The sequence below is a fragment of the Garra rufa genome, chromosome 8 (genome assembly GCF_049309525.1).
Source record: "Garra rufa chromosome 8, GarRuf1.0, whole genome shotgun sequence".
Taxonomy (NCBI): domain Eukaryota; kingdom Metazoa; phylum Chordata; class Actinopteri; order Cypriniformes; family Cyprinidae; genus Garra; species Garra rufa.
This window is the reverse complement of record NC_133368.1, coordinates 36,770,677-36,783,863: the sequence shown is the minus strand read 5'-3', so window position 1 is coordinate 36,783,863 and position 13,187 is coordinate 36,770,677. Positions and strand designations below refer to the sequence as shown.

General features: G+C 35.0%; 1 protein-coding gene across 7 annotated transcripts in view; it reads right to left on the bottom strand.

Annotated features, from left to right (window-relative positions):
- Positions 1-21: 21 nt before the first annotated feature.
- dcaf6 (ddb1 and cul4 associated factor 6) overlaps positions 22-13,187 on the bottom strand; it is a 49,158-nt gene continuing 35,992 nt past the window's right edge. For 4 of the 7 annotated variants that reach the window (XM_073845498.1, XM_073845502.1, XM_073845504.1 and 1 more), the window contains 9 exons: positions 10,746-10,998; positions 9,933-10,039; positions 9,511-9,841; positions 9,302-9,343; positions 7,555-7,693; positions 7,263-7,419; positions 7,077-7,165; positions 6,667-6,772; positions 22-169 (listed from right to left, as the gene is read on the bottom strand). In XM_073845498.1, the coding sequence (XP_073701599.1) occupies positions 111-169; positions 6,667-6,772; positions 7,077-7,165; positions 7,263-7,419; positions 7,555-7,693; positions 9,302-9,343; positions 9,511-9,841; positions 9,933-10,039; positions 10,746-10,998 (1,283 nt within the window). In that variant the 3' untranslated portion in view covers positions 22-110. The remainder of the gene's footprint in view (positions 170-6,666; positions 6,773-7,076; positions 7,166-7,262; positions 7,420-7,554; positions 7,694-9,301; positions 9,344-9,510; positions 9,842-9,932; positions 10,040-10,745; positions 10,999-13,187) is intronic. The other 3 variants (XM_073845499.1, XM_073845501.1, XM_073845503.1) reach the window with 3 other exon arrangements.

Below are 13,187 nucleotides of genomic sequence, written 5' to 3'. Positions count from 1 at the left end.
AATAATGCCAAAAACTCAACTAATAAGGAAATACTCTATTTTGTAACTTGTACAAATCTCAAATGCTCAAGTGCACTGTAGCAAAAAACCATTCACTTGTAGCAGGGGGGCTACTGTTCATCCTCGTTCTCTTGTCCGGAGCCTTCAGAACGATCACCCTCCACGCGGTCTGAGAATAACAGAAGGGGAGAGGAAGAAAGATCAGTCATTTAGACACCTGTTCAAGGTGGTAAAACCAAATGCTAGAGTAAGTATCCACTGACAAATGCTGGTCAGTTAAAAAAAGCAGTGTAATGATCATTAACAAATTAGATTTTATTCTTCTGAAATGACATTAAAAGATAATTAGACTTTTTTTTTTTTTTTAGTATTTGGTGTTTTGCCTTTTAATAACAGTATTACCTCCAACTTCTTTCTTTAAAAAAAAATAAAAAAAATAAAAAAATCATACAGACCCCAAACTCTTAACAGTAGTTTACATATTTGATAAAAGATCTAGAAATTGTTCAGAATTTAAAATATTGCTCATTTGGTCATTAACTTCTTTAACTTCATTTATTTTTTTTATTTTTTTCCAGCTTTAATGTATGGAAGCCCATTTCTGCCATGTAAGAAAAAAATATTACATATATAAGTCATAATTACGAGATAAACTCAATTAGGACTTATAAAGTTGAAATTTACAAAAGTCATAATTATGAGATAAAAAGTTACTAAATTGAAATTATGACTTTAAAATGTCAAATTTATGACATAGTTAAGTCTTAATTATGAGATCAAAATTATGACTTAAGTGATAATTACGTGAAAAAGTCTAAATTATGACTAAGTCATAATTACAAGATAATCTCAACTATGACTTAAAGTCGAAATTGACAAGTCATAATTATGAGATTATTATATAAGTGATATTTACAAGATAAAAATGATGACTTATGAGATTATGACAATTTATAATTATGAGATAAAAAGACTTAAAAGTCGCAATTACGAGTCCTAATTGAACTTGAAATTGACACACTTAAGTCATAATTATGAGATAATAAGTCAAAATTATGACATACTCAAGTGACATTTACCAGATAAAAAGTCGCAATTAGAGTAGAATGTGGCTTGTGACAATGAAATGTGTATATATATTAGGGGCTGAACGACTTCAGATTTTTTAAAGTTGACATTTATGTGATAAAAGTCGAGTTGACGTCGACTAGTCACTTACGACCTCATTATTTAACAAAATACGCCTAAACCTTGAGCTGAGACTCGAACACCTTGTGCACAGCTATGGCATATGACACAGCGCTGCCTACATGTCTATTGCTCCTATAATACTTTGCTTTTATCAGTTATTTTGTCTTTGGGTCGTTATATTTCTCTCAGATTTCTGCTCGTTCTAAATCAGATACAGATAAAGTAGCACTGTAAAGATTACATTTATATAAAGTCATTAGTGAGAGAGCGGTTGTGTATGTGAATTAATTCTACCTGGCAGCGTCTCTATGCTAGCCTAAAAATAAATCTGTGGGTTGTAATTATATATATGCTAGAACTTTTCAGTTTCCAAGCTATATTACAGAGAAATCATAGAACAGTGTTGACTATTCATTTTGAATGATTGAGTGCGTGATCTGCACATAATGTACGAGCTGCTGTCTGTAGACTATCTGTGTGCTTTACAACGCAGTGCATTAGATTAGAACGGCAATTACAAGCTGTTTAAAACGTGCATTCTCCTGTTCAATTTTAAGCATTAGGATGGTATAATAAAATATCTTGTGGAGCACTTTCGGAGTATGCATTTATTTATCTTTTAGCTGTTTTGAAACAGAGCGTACTTCAAAGACTTCTTATCCTGTTATGCCCTCTATAGACCATTTCAAGCGCTATTCGGCGGCTTAAGGAAGTGACGTCGTTGGTCCCAGGACGTTTCCGGTTAGTGGTCCAGCGCATTCAAAACAATGCCGAGAAGCGCTTTATGAACAGTGGGATTGCGGTCATATATATACAAACATCCTGCTTAAATGTCTAAATTAAAATTAGATCCTTGTCGTTCGGTGGTTGTGTGCTCCCTCTGGGGCGGTACTAACATTCTGAGATGTGTTTAACGGTATATTTCCGCGAAACGTACCCGTGTTGCGGCAGTGAAGGAGAAGGCTGGATAACAACAAGCAACTCTAGGATATACAGCGCACATTTCGATTCAGGCAAGTAAATATCGTTTTTAATTAATCAGTTTATTTGTATATCTTTACGTTAACTCTTCAAGTATGATGCCGTATAATTTAAAGTAGCATTTTGTCATTGTTTACATATGCATCTAGCTTTCGTGTGTAACGTTAATGAAAAAAGGCAAGTTTTTTTATTTCTGTTTTATTGCTAAGTGTTATGTGGGTTAAATTCATATTAGTTGTCTAGTTATTTTGTCAGTTGACAAATGCAGTGAGTAACATGAAAGTACGTGAATGTCGTATTGTGTAACAGTTAACGGCAGTAGTTTACAAAACGTAATGTTTATGGGAAATATTATTTTCCATCACATAAGCTTTGGTAATGTTAATTCCAAGATGTACTGACGTATTAAGCAATAATAGCATTATTTTTTTTTATTTTGTGCATTATATTAAATAATTGTTTTTCTACTTTTATCCTTATATAATGTAAACAATTCATACAGGTGATTTCTAATATCATTTGTTTCTTAGTCAAGGAAGCATTTTGATGTAAGCAGTTGTAAATATGCAGCAGGGTCACTAAATCTGACAATACAGTGTAATACTGAAATTTGTTAGCTCCCTGTAATTCCCATAGAATTGGTTAAATGTTATATACATTTTCATAATGATGGCTAATATCCTTTGTTTTGTTTTCTAGAAAGTATTCTAAACTGATGTAAACAGTTGCAGAAATACAGAAGGGTCACCAAATCTGAGAAGGCAGTGTAAGGAGAGCCATCATCTGTAGACACCCAACGACAGCTGATCATCCTGCAGTGACAAACCACATCTGACCATATCAACACCCAGATGTGATTGAGAACTTGAGTGTAGTATTCAGTAATTTAGTGTAGTACTTAAAGCGACTGATGACCAGGCCGGATACAGACTCCTGCTTTTGACATTTGTTCCCCCTTTGTACTCCATTTCAGTTCAAATGTTGTTTCAGTTGTTGTTCTTTCATTTGTTGAAGCATTTTATGTTCATACAAATATTTACATATCAATACATGTGCTGGAAATAAAAACAGTTGAAAGTGAGAGAATGCTTTTTGTTTATATACAGTACTGGTCAAAAGTTTGGACAAAGTATTTTTTTTATGTTTTTGAAATAAGTATTTTATGTTTATTAACATGATTAATTATTTAAATGATTTCTATTATAAAAAATGTTGTGCAAAGCTGAATTAGCATCAGCCTTTACATTACACCAGTATTCATTTTCACATGAATATATATATATATATATATATATAATTTGTGTGGGTGTGAACAGTAAATACGTGCATAAAAACATATATGAATGATTTATGTGTGTTTGTGTGTGCATTTATTAATCTGCAGATATACAGGTTTATGTAAAACACGTTAGCCAGCATTGAATTGCGACGATCTTGTTTATTTGTGATCACATGATGACTCGGAGCATTCATACCCTCCACTTGCACTGTTCCACAGCAACAAACTTGACCAAACTAACGTTGAACACATGTTGAAATGAATTCAACACGTAATAATAGCATCGAGCGCTTAGTTTAATAGCATACATTTAGCGTTGTTTGGAACGATATGTATTGTGAAAAGTAATGTACTAATGAAAACAAATATTTAAACAGAAATACAGACTGACCACGCAATGCAAGTAAATTAATCACGAACAACCTCCGGATATCTTGGGAACAAAACATGAAGTAAGTTGCACTGCTTGCTTCAGACTGATGACATCCATTGTACGAATAAATGTTCACAATATTTCCGTTCATGTGATATGCTTTTAGCAATCTCCCGTGTACACGCACGCAGCATCGATTAGTTAATGAGCAGCTTTTTTACCTTAACTTAACTTTTTTACCTTAACTTAACTTAAAGCTTCGCTAGATTTTAAAAGAATGTGTTCGTATTGACAGATCGGAGAAATAGCGCTACCGGAAATGTTTCAGGACCGGACATGCGCAGTAACGTTCCAACGCGCTTGTTATTGTTTACATCCTTGAAATGGTCTAGTCAACGTCAAGCCTAAAGCGTCATGGCAGAGCATTAAAGTCGACTAGTCGGTTAGTTGGTGCAACCCTTAATATCAGTGTTGGGAGTAACGCATTACAAAAGTAATGTATTACAGTAGTTTATTACTTTTTGCTGTAACGCAGTAATATAACGCATTACTAATACAATTTGGGTAATAATATTACTCGTTACAATCTCAGTAACGCAAGTTACATCAACATATTTTAACTCAAAATTAATTTGTAAATTAAAAAAAGTCCACGAATAAAATATTTTGTCTTCCTGTTGCTGGAATTCGATGGTTGAGATGACTGCAGAGACAGATTCTACATTTGTGAGATGGACACACTCCCGTTATGGAGAAATAGCACGAGTAACTCCTGGAAACACCTGGACTGGTGCCACTAACACTAAACTAACGAAGAGAGCTGCGGAGTCGGAGAAGAGAAAAAAATGCAGCGGACAATTAAGCTAAAAATGACAAAATCTGTTTTTATTAAATCATAGTCTGTATATAAAATGAATGAATACGCTAAATATATCTGACATAAATAGCCCAATTAATAGATTTTCAAAATGAAAGGAAAAGACTGAGTGACATGTGCTGCTGCGTTTGGTTCATTTTTGTGTGGAGCGGCGCTCTACGAAAGTTCACGGAAAGGAAACTGAGATGACAGAAATAAAAGTAAGCACACTGCAGTTTTAAATGATCTGTATGACCAAAAATGACGGAGTTGTTCCGCTATTCGATTGCGCCGGCGCGTCACGCACGCACATCACTGCAAAAGTTGCAGTAAGTTAATTATAAGAATAAAATACAGTCAATCAAATATAGAAACGCTGGTAAAATTAAATAGTGCGTACTGCGTAGTGCCGTTCAGCCTGAGCTCGGGCCAAACACATATTTGCTCATGTGAGGATGGAGGATGTTTTATAAGCGCGTTAAGTACAAATCTTGGTTTACATAATAGTTTGGCATTCAAATACATCACGAATATGGACACATTTAATTGGATTGATGCCGAATGAGAGAGGTAGGCTGCGTGAGAACAACGCGTTTGCTTTTAGTTTCGCTTTTACCGTCATTCGTTTTGGCTTGGAGAGTCGGACTTGTAACCCAAAGGTTGCGAGTTCGAGTCTCAGGTCCGGCAGGGGTTGTAGGTGGGGGGAGTGAATGTACAGCACTCTCTTCACCCTCAATACCACGACTGAGGTGAGTCCCTTGAGCAAGGCACCGATCCCCCAACTGCTCCCCGGGCGCCGCAGCAATGGCTGCTCACTGCTCCGGGTGTGTGTTCACGGTGTGTGTGTTCACTACTGTGTGTGTGCACTTGGATGGGTTAGCACAAATTCCTAGTATGGGTCACCATACTTGGCCTCACGTCACCTCCTTTCCTTTAATGATTGTACATTATAACACTTCGCTTTATTTACCGGTGTTATTCATGAATGTATTAATGCAGTTTGTGCTTTTCCATGTTTAACCTAAACGTAACATTAATAGACATACCGGTAGGCCTACCTAAATATGTTTTTATAATTTTATGCTAGCTATCCTAAACTTAATGTATAATGAGCAGCTATAAACTTATATTTTGGCATTTTATAATCTGTGGATATTTTGATAAAAGTAACTCAAAAGTAACTTAAAAGTAGTGTAACGCATTACAATTTAGAGACAGTAATATTGTAATGTAACTAATTACTTTTAAAAGACAGTAACTAGTAACATATAAAGCATTACATTTTGGAAGTAACTTGCACAACACTGCTTAATATACACACACACAGGCAAGCCTGTGGCCAAAATATAAATATGAATTTCATAATGATGACTTTTGAAGTAATAATTTCGACTTAGTAGATCATAATTATGACTTTTTAAGGCATGATTATTTTTTCTTACATGGCGGAAATGGGCTTCCATATTAAAGGGATAGTTCACCCAAATTTTTGTCATTAATTACATACACTCAACATTGTTCCAAACCTGTAAAACCTTTGTTCATCTTAGGAACACAATTGAAGGTATTTTTGATTAAATCTGAGAGCTTTCAGACCCTGCATAGACAGCAACGCAACTAACATGTTTAAGGCCCAGAAAGGTGGCAAGGACATTTTTAAAATAGTCCATGTGACATCAGTGGTTCAACCTTAATGCGTTGTGGTACTCTCGTGAATGTGTGTTGAAAACTGACATGGAAGATAAGAAAGTTGTTGAATAAAGTCATTATTCTAGTTCTCGGATTTCATCAAAAATGTCTTAATTTTTGTTTTGAAGATGAACGAAGGTCTTATGGGTTTGGAATGACATGAGGGTGGGTAATTAATGACAGAATTTTCATTTTTAGGGGGAACTGTCCCTTTAAGTGAAAAAGCCAAGTTTTTTAGTGTGATCTCATTGTATGTATACAGTCAGTAAGTTAAATAACGAACATGAGGAAGTTCACCTGTTCTGATGTGATTTAATGATGCCAGCATTCGGAGCATGAAGGAAGCTGGAACTGTGATGGTGTTCCTTGTCTCTTCCAGCATTAACTCATTACGAGCAATCACCTACAGCACAAACAAATCAGGAAATTAAATCCACAAGTTGCCTACTATTCACATTTGCATTTATACAAATGGACACTTCACTCCTGTAGCTACAGCACAGACATACCAGTGCAACTGCCTTAAAATGCCCTGATTTCATATATAGAAAACCGTGCTTAGAGCTCTAGTGCCCTCTACTGGGGATTTTATTTATATCTAAAAACAACAACAGGTCTGTGCTAGTACAGGCACGTTAAATACACATTTATGTCCGAAGGACCAAAACAGTTAATTCACAAAATTAAACAGAAAACATTGTCTATACCTCTTCAGCAAGGACTCTGTTAAATGACGGTGACTGTTCTAAAGGCGACCACAGCTTGATGTCATAGTCAATTCCAGATGAAGCAAGAACTGCAAACACAAAGTCAGACCAAATGATTGATTGTGATTATCCAAAACACAATCTTTAATGGGTCTTTAATTGTTTTTAGGTATCTTTTTTGCTCACTGGGGTCATAAGGGTGAGGCTGCAGGCAGTTGACCACATGGTTGTCGGCCTCCAGCAGCATCAGGTGTTCTCCCGTGTGTCTGTCCCAGATGAAGATATGGCCACAATCCGAGCCGCTCATCACAAAGTTATTCCCCCAGAAACATGACTCCTTAATCTACACGCACAGCCAGGTCAGTAAAGAGAAATGTCTGTGATTAGTTTCTTTCAAAACATGATTGTTTCATAAAAAAATAACAGAAAGCTACTTTTTCTTTTGCATAATATGCATGAGAAAAAACAGACAACATACCATGGTTCTGGAGTTGCGGTGGCCCTTGTACACCACCTTGACAGAGGGTCTTCTGATATTTTGAGTCTCACTCTCTTCCATCTCTCGCCGTTCTTTTCTTCTGCGGAACAGCTCTTGGATCCGAGCCGCTGCAGAGCGTCTGTGGAAGACGAAGCATGCAGAGCAATGCTCATGAAAAATAATTTATGCACAATGACTTTAAAACACTTTACAACTCAACAGCAGCTCAACATAATATTAGTCCATGGTCACATTTTCACAAGCTGAAACAGTATTACAGTTACTTGCAAGCATTGTGTGAAACAGATAATATTTGATCTTTATATATATTTTTGCAGACAATGTCAATAGTGATTCGCCTATCATGACCTAATAACAATAAAAGCATTAATTTTCATGTGCATGTTAAATTCATAATGATGTGTTTTATTATTTATTTTATTAGTTAGCTGATAATTCATGGAATTACAGTGTGACTTATAGCTGTATTTTAGTAACAGTCTCTTTAAGAGAACAACACTTTTATTGAGTGAATCATCAATCACCAATGTTTGTAAAGAGTGGTGGAAGCTCAGATTTGTGATATTATCTGTGTATTTTTTTTTTTTTTTTTTTGGAAGCTGACTGAATTGCTCAAAAGAGACATTAATAATGCTATAAAAGATTTCTATTTCAAATATTTTTTTATTTTTATTAAATACATTTGTTATTTTAAACTTTCTGTTCAAAGAATCCTGAAAATAATTTATCACGGGTTCCACAAAAATATTAGGCTATGGAATTGCAACTTTTTATCTCACAATTCTGACTTGTTTTCTCAGAATTGCATGATATAAACTCACATTTGTGAGTTATAAAGTCAGAATTTCAAGATATAAAAAAAACAATCACAAATATTTCTTGCAATTCTTCAAAAAAAAGTCACTATTGTGATATAAACTCCCAATTCTGAGAAAAAAAGTCCAAATTGAGAGATATAAACTCACACTTCTGAGAAAAAAAGTCAGAATTGCAAGATATAAACTTTTTTTAAACTATAAACAAAAGTCAGAATTGTGAGTTTATATCTCACAACTGTGAGTTTATATCTAATTTCTGAGAAAAAGTCAATTGTGAGATATAAAATTGCAATTCTGAGAAAAAAAAATCAGAATTGTGAGTTTATATCTCACATTTCTGTCTTTATAACCCGCAATTGCAAGTTTATATCTAATTTCTGAGAAAAAAAAGTCAATTGTTAGACATAAACTTGCAATTCTGAGAAAAAGTAACAATTGCAAGATAAAAGTCAGAAGTGTGTTTATATCTCACATTTCTGAAAATAAAATAGTCAGAATCACACAATTATGAGAAAATGTCAGAATTGTGAGATAAAAAGTCGCAATTACCATTTTTATTTTTTATTCAGTGGTGGAAAAGGTGTTCTATATCAAATAGCACAACTGTTCAACTTTTTTTAAAATGAAAATCTGAATAGTTATTGAACTCCAAACAACTATACCTAAGGTAGCTGGTAAATTCATGCAAGAAATTAGTTTACTTGGTTAGTAACTAACCAAAGGGTCATTTTGTACACTCTCAGGCAGAAATATAGTTAATAGGAACTACTAAATTACATACATTATATAGTTAATATCATATTTTATACAGCCACACAATACGAATACCAGGTTAATAAAAAGTAAATCAAATCTGCACCCCTTGCAATTAGATTATATTAGTGGCTATCTCAGAAACATTACAATACCTTATCATCCTATCACCCACAGCTGATCCTCTGTAATTAAATCTAATGACAAGAGTAGCATTTTACTTATAACGGTCTAAAAAGATAAACACTATTACACTTTTACAAATATGCTCATGTTTTATGGGACTTCCCGTCTGTCATTTCATCTTCCTACACATCGTGATGAATGGCATCAAAAAACATCTTGACATGACGAGAGTCCATACCTCTGTCCCTGCCCTCCTCTGTACCTGGCTGAAGGGATAAGGATGGGGTCGTCATCGCTATCATCAGAGTCCTGATTGCGGGATGGTTGAGTCGAACCCTGGCCACCTGTTCCGGCGGTTTCACTCCTCCTGCACCGTTCGCTCAGCTCCTCTGAACCAGCAGCCTGGAGCTCCTCTGAAGGAGCATTGGAACGAGCCGTGTCTCCAGTTGACAGGCCCTCTGCTGGTGCTGCTGTGCTGCTTTGAGAGCTGATGGAGGCTTTTTCTGTGCCACTGTCTGCAGTTTGTCCCCCATCGGGTGTGGGTTGACTCTCTGAGGGTGAGCTTGAACCTGGTTATGAGAGAGAAAAGTTAAGATAACCTCCAAATATAAGCCACACAATGCAAATTCTGTAGCATTGAGCATGTGGTTGTCAACTCACTTTGCTCTGAGGTTTGTCCTGTAGGCTCCTCTCTGGTCTGGCTCCCACCCACCTCTCCCGGCTTCTGTCCTACACTGCTGCCTTTGCTGCTGGACGTCGGACTACTCCTGTGCACAGTTGAAAAATAAGAGTTAGTGATTGTTCTTACAAATTCTTAAAAAATTATATACTCACAATTAAATAAAGGATGAAGCCAAAGAGCATTTCAGACAAACATTTGCAATTCATATGAATTGGTTTTTGTGAACTAGTTTTATAACTTGTTTTTATACAGTTGAAGTCAAAAGTATACATACACTTTGCAAAATGTTAATTATTTTATTAAAATAAGAGGGATCAGACAAAGTGCATGTTATCTGTTATGTAGTACTGACCTGAATAAGTTATTTCACATAAAATATGTTTGCATATAATCCACAAGAGAAAATAATAGCTGAATTTATAAAAATGATCCTGTTCAAAAGTTTACATACACTTGATTCTTAATACTGTGTTGTTACCTGAATGATCCACAGCTGTTTTTGTTTGTTTGTTTGTTTTGTTTAGTAGTAATTATTCATTAGATCCTTGTTTTTCCTGTTTTTCCTGATCTTCAGAAAAATCCCACAAATTCTTTGGTTTTTCAGCATTTGTGTATTTGAACCCTTTCCAACAATGACTATGATTTTGAGATCCATCTTTTCACACTGAGGACAACTGAGGGACTCATATGCAACTATTACAGAAGGTTCAAATGCTCACTGATGCTCTTTAGAGGCTTGTGGGCGTGTTTATTTTTGTTTTAAGGTCAAGGCTGATTCTCTGGTCACTCACCACTCATCCGTGAAGTCCAGTTTGATGGTGCTAGTGGTGGTGCCTTCAGTGCTGTAGTGCAGACTAAGGACTGGTTCTGCTGTGCCTGTCCGCCCAGTCCCTGGAGGAGTGCTGCTGCTCCCGCTGCTGTTGCCCAGGCTGGTGCCAAGTGAAGGCGCTGATGTGGATGGCACGGTTTCGGTAGTGTCTGGGGATGTTTCACTGACACCTGTACTCTGATCACCGATTACATGTCCTGCTGCTTCTGCACGTCCTAGAGAGAAGACAAGAAAACAAGGGATGTAAAACTGAGCTTTTAGAAAGAGCACTTTCCTTAGGAACATTACATACAGTTGAAGTAAAAAGTTTACATACACCTTGCAGAATCTGCAAAATGTAAAAAGAGGTATCATGTTATTTTTTTTATTTAGTACTGACTTGAGTAAGATATTTCACATAAAAGATGTTTACATATGGTCCACAAAAAAAAAAGTTAATTTAATAAAATGACCCTGTTCAAAAGCTGTGTTGTTAGCTGTGCTGAATGATCCACAGCTGTTTTTTTTAGTGATAGTTGTGCATTGGTTCTTTGTTTGTCTTGAACAGTTAAACTGCCTGTTGTTCTTCAGAAAAATCCTTCAGGTCCCACAAATTCTTTGGTTTTTCAGCATTTTTGTGTATTTGAACCCTTTCCAACAATGCCTGTATGGTTTTGAGATCCATCTTTTCACACTGAGGACAACTGAGGGACTCATATGCAACTATTACAGAAGGTAATGGGGTGGTGAGAACGTTTTGAATTTGAAAATCAGGGTAAATTTTACTTATTTTGTCTTCTGGGAAACATGTAAGTAGCTTCTGAAGGGCAGTACTAAATAAAAAAAAATAGGATATTTAGGCAAAATAAGAAAAATATACACATCTTCATTCGGTTCAAAAGTTTACACACTAGGCTCTTAATGCATCGTTTGTCATTCTGAAGCATCAGTGAGCGCTTGAACCTTTTGTAATAGTTACATGTGAGTCCCTCAGTTGTCCTCAGTGTGAAAAGATGGATCTTAAAATCATACAGTCATTGTAGGAAAGGGTTAAAATACACAAAAATGCTGAAAAACCAAAGAATTTTTCTGAAGAACAGCAGACAGTTTTACCGTTCAGGACAAATCTCATGAACTCATGAACAAAACAAAACAAAAATACAACTGGGGATCATTCAGGTAACAACACAGTGTTACAAGTCAGTCATATCTAAACTATTATTTTCTCTTGTGGACTATATGTAAACATCTTTAATGTAAAATATTTTATATTCAGGTCAGTACTAATTAAAAATAACATGCAATTTGCATGATATCTCCTATTTTGGTAAAAAAAAAATTAACATTTTGCAGATTCTGCAATGTGTATGTAAACGTTTGACCTCAACTGTAAGTCACAACTACAGTTAATCATAGAAACAGAAATATTTTGAATATATTCTGAATATTAGCATGTTATTATCATGCCAAGTAGGGATGTCTAGGTAATACTAGGCGATAAAAAACACCAATACCAATCTTTTTCCAGAATTAGTAGTATTGAGAAATAACTTGATTAAGAATAGCACAGATGCAGCTTCAGATGATCAGATGATTGAGAAATATATGAAGTGTTTATTTAATTTGTTAATATTTGCATATTCGCTTTTACTATGCTATTGAGAATCATGCAGTTTTACTGTTATTTATATTGTGGTGCAAACAGAGCCTAGACAAAAAAGGAAAGCTGTGCAGATAGACTTCAGGCCACAAAAAAATTGATTATAGTTTGTTAAAGTTCAGCATTTGCAAGCAAAAGCAAAGAGATTTAAAACAATGCAAGTGAAAGTAATAAGAGGATTTAGGTTTTCTTGTTCTGAAGGGGAACATGTACAAACTCCAGTATGGATATGGAGTAAAAAGGAATGCCATAAAGAAGAAATATCTCCAAAATTGGTGTTTCCTTGGTTCTTAGGAAACATTCCATATCCAAAGCAGACAAGCAAAGTCCTTTTAAAGGAGTCATATCATGCTCTTTTTTTATATTTTTTTATTTATAAATGTTAGTCAAGGACCACAAAAAAGTATTATGTTACAAAATGTAATTTTAAATTATAATGTAAACAACAAAAATGCAAAAACGAAAAAAGACTATGTCAAATCAGCATATTAGAATGATTTCTGAAGGAGTAATGGCTGCTGAAAATTCAGCTGTCTCCACAAGAATAAATTTTAAAGTATATTAAAAAAGAAAACAGTTATTTTTTTAATTGTAATATTTCACATTATTACTATTTTTACTTTAAGGTTTTGACCTTGGTGAGCTAAAAAAGACTGGGAAGAGAGTTCTGTAATTACCAGAATGTTTTGATAGAACAATGAACTTTATTTCATGAGATCAATGAAAAAAAAAACATGTGATATGACCCCTTTAAGCTAAATTCTC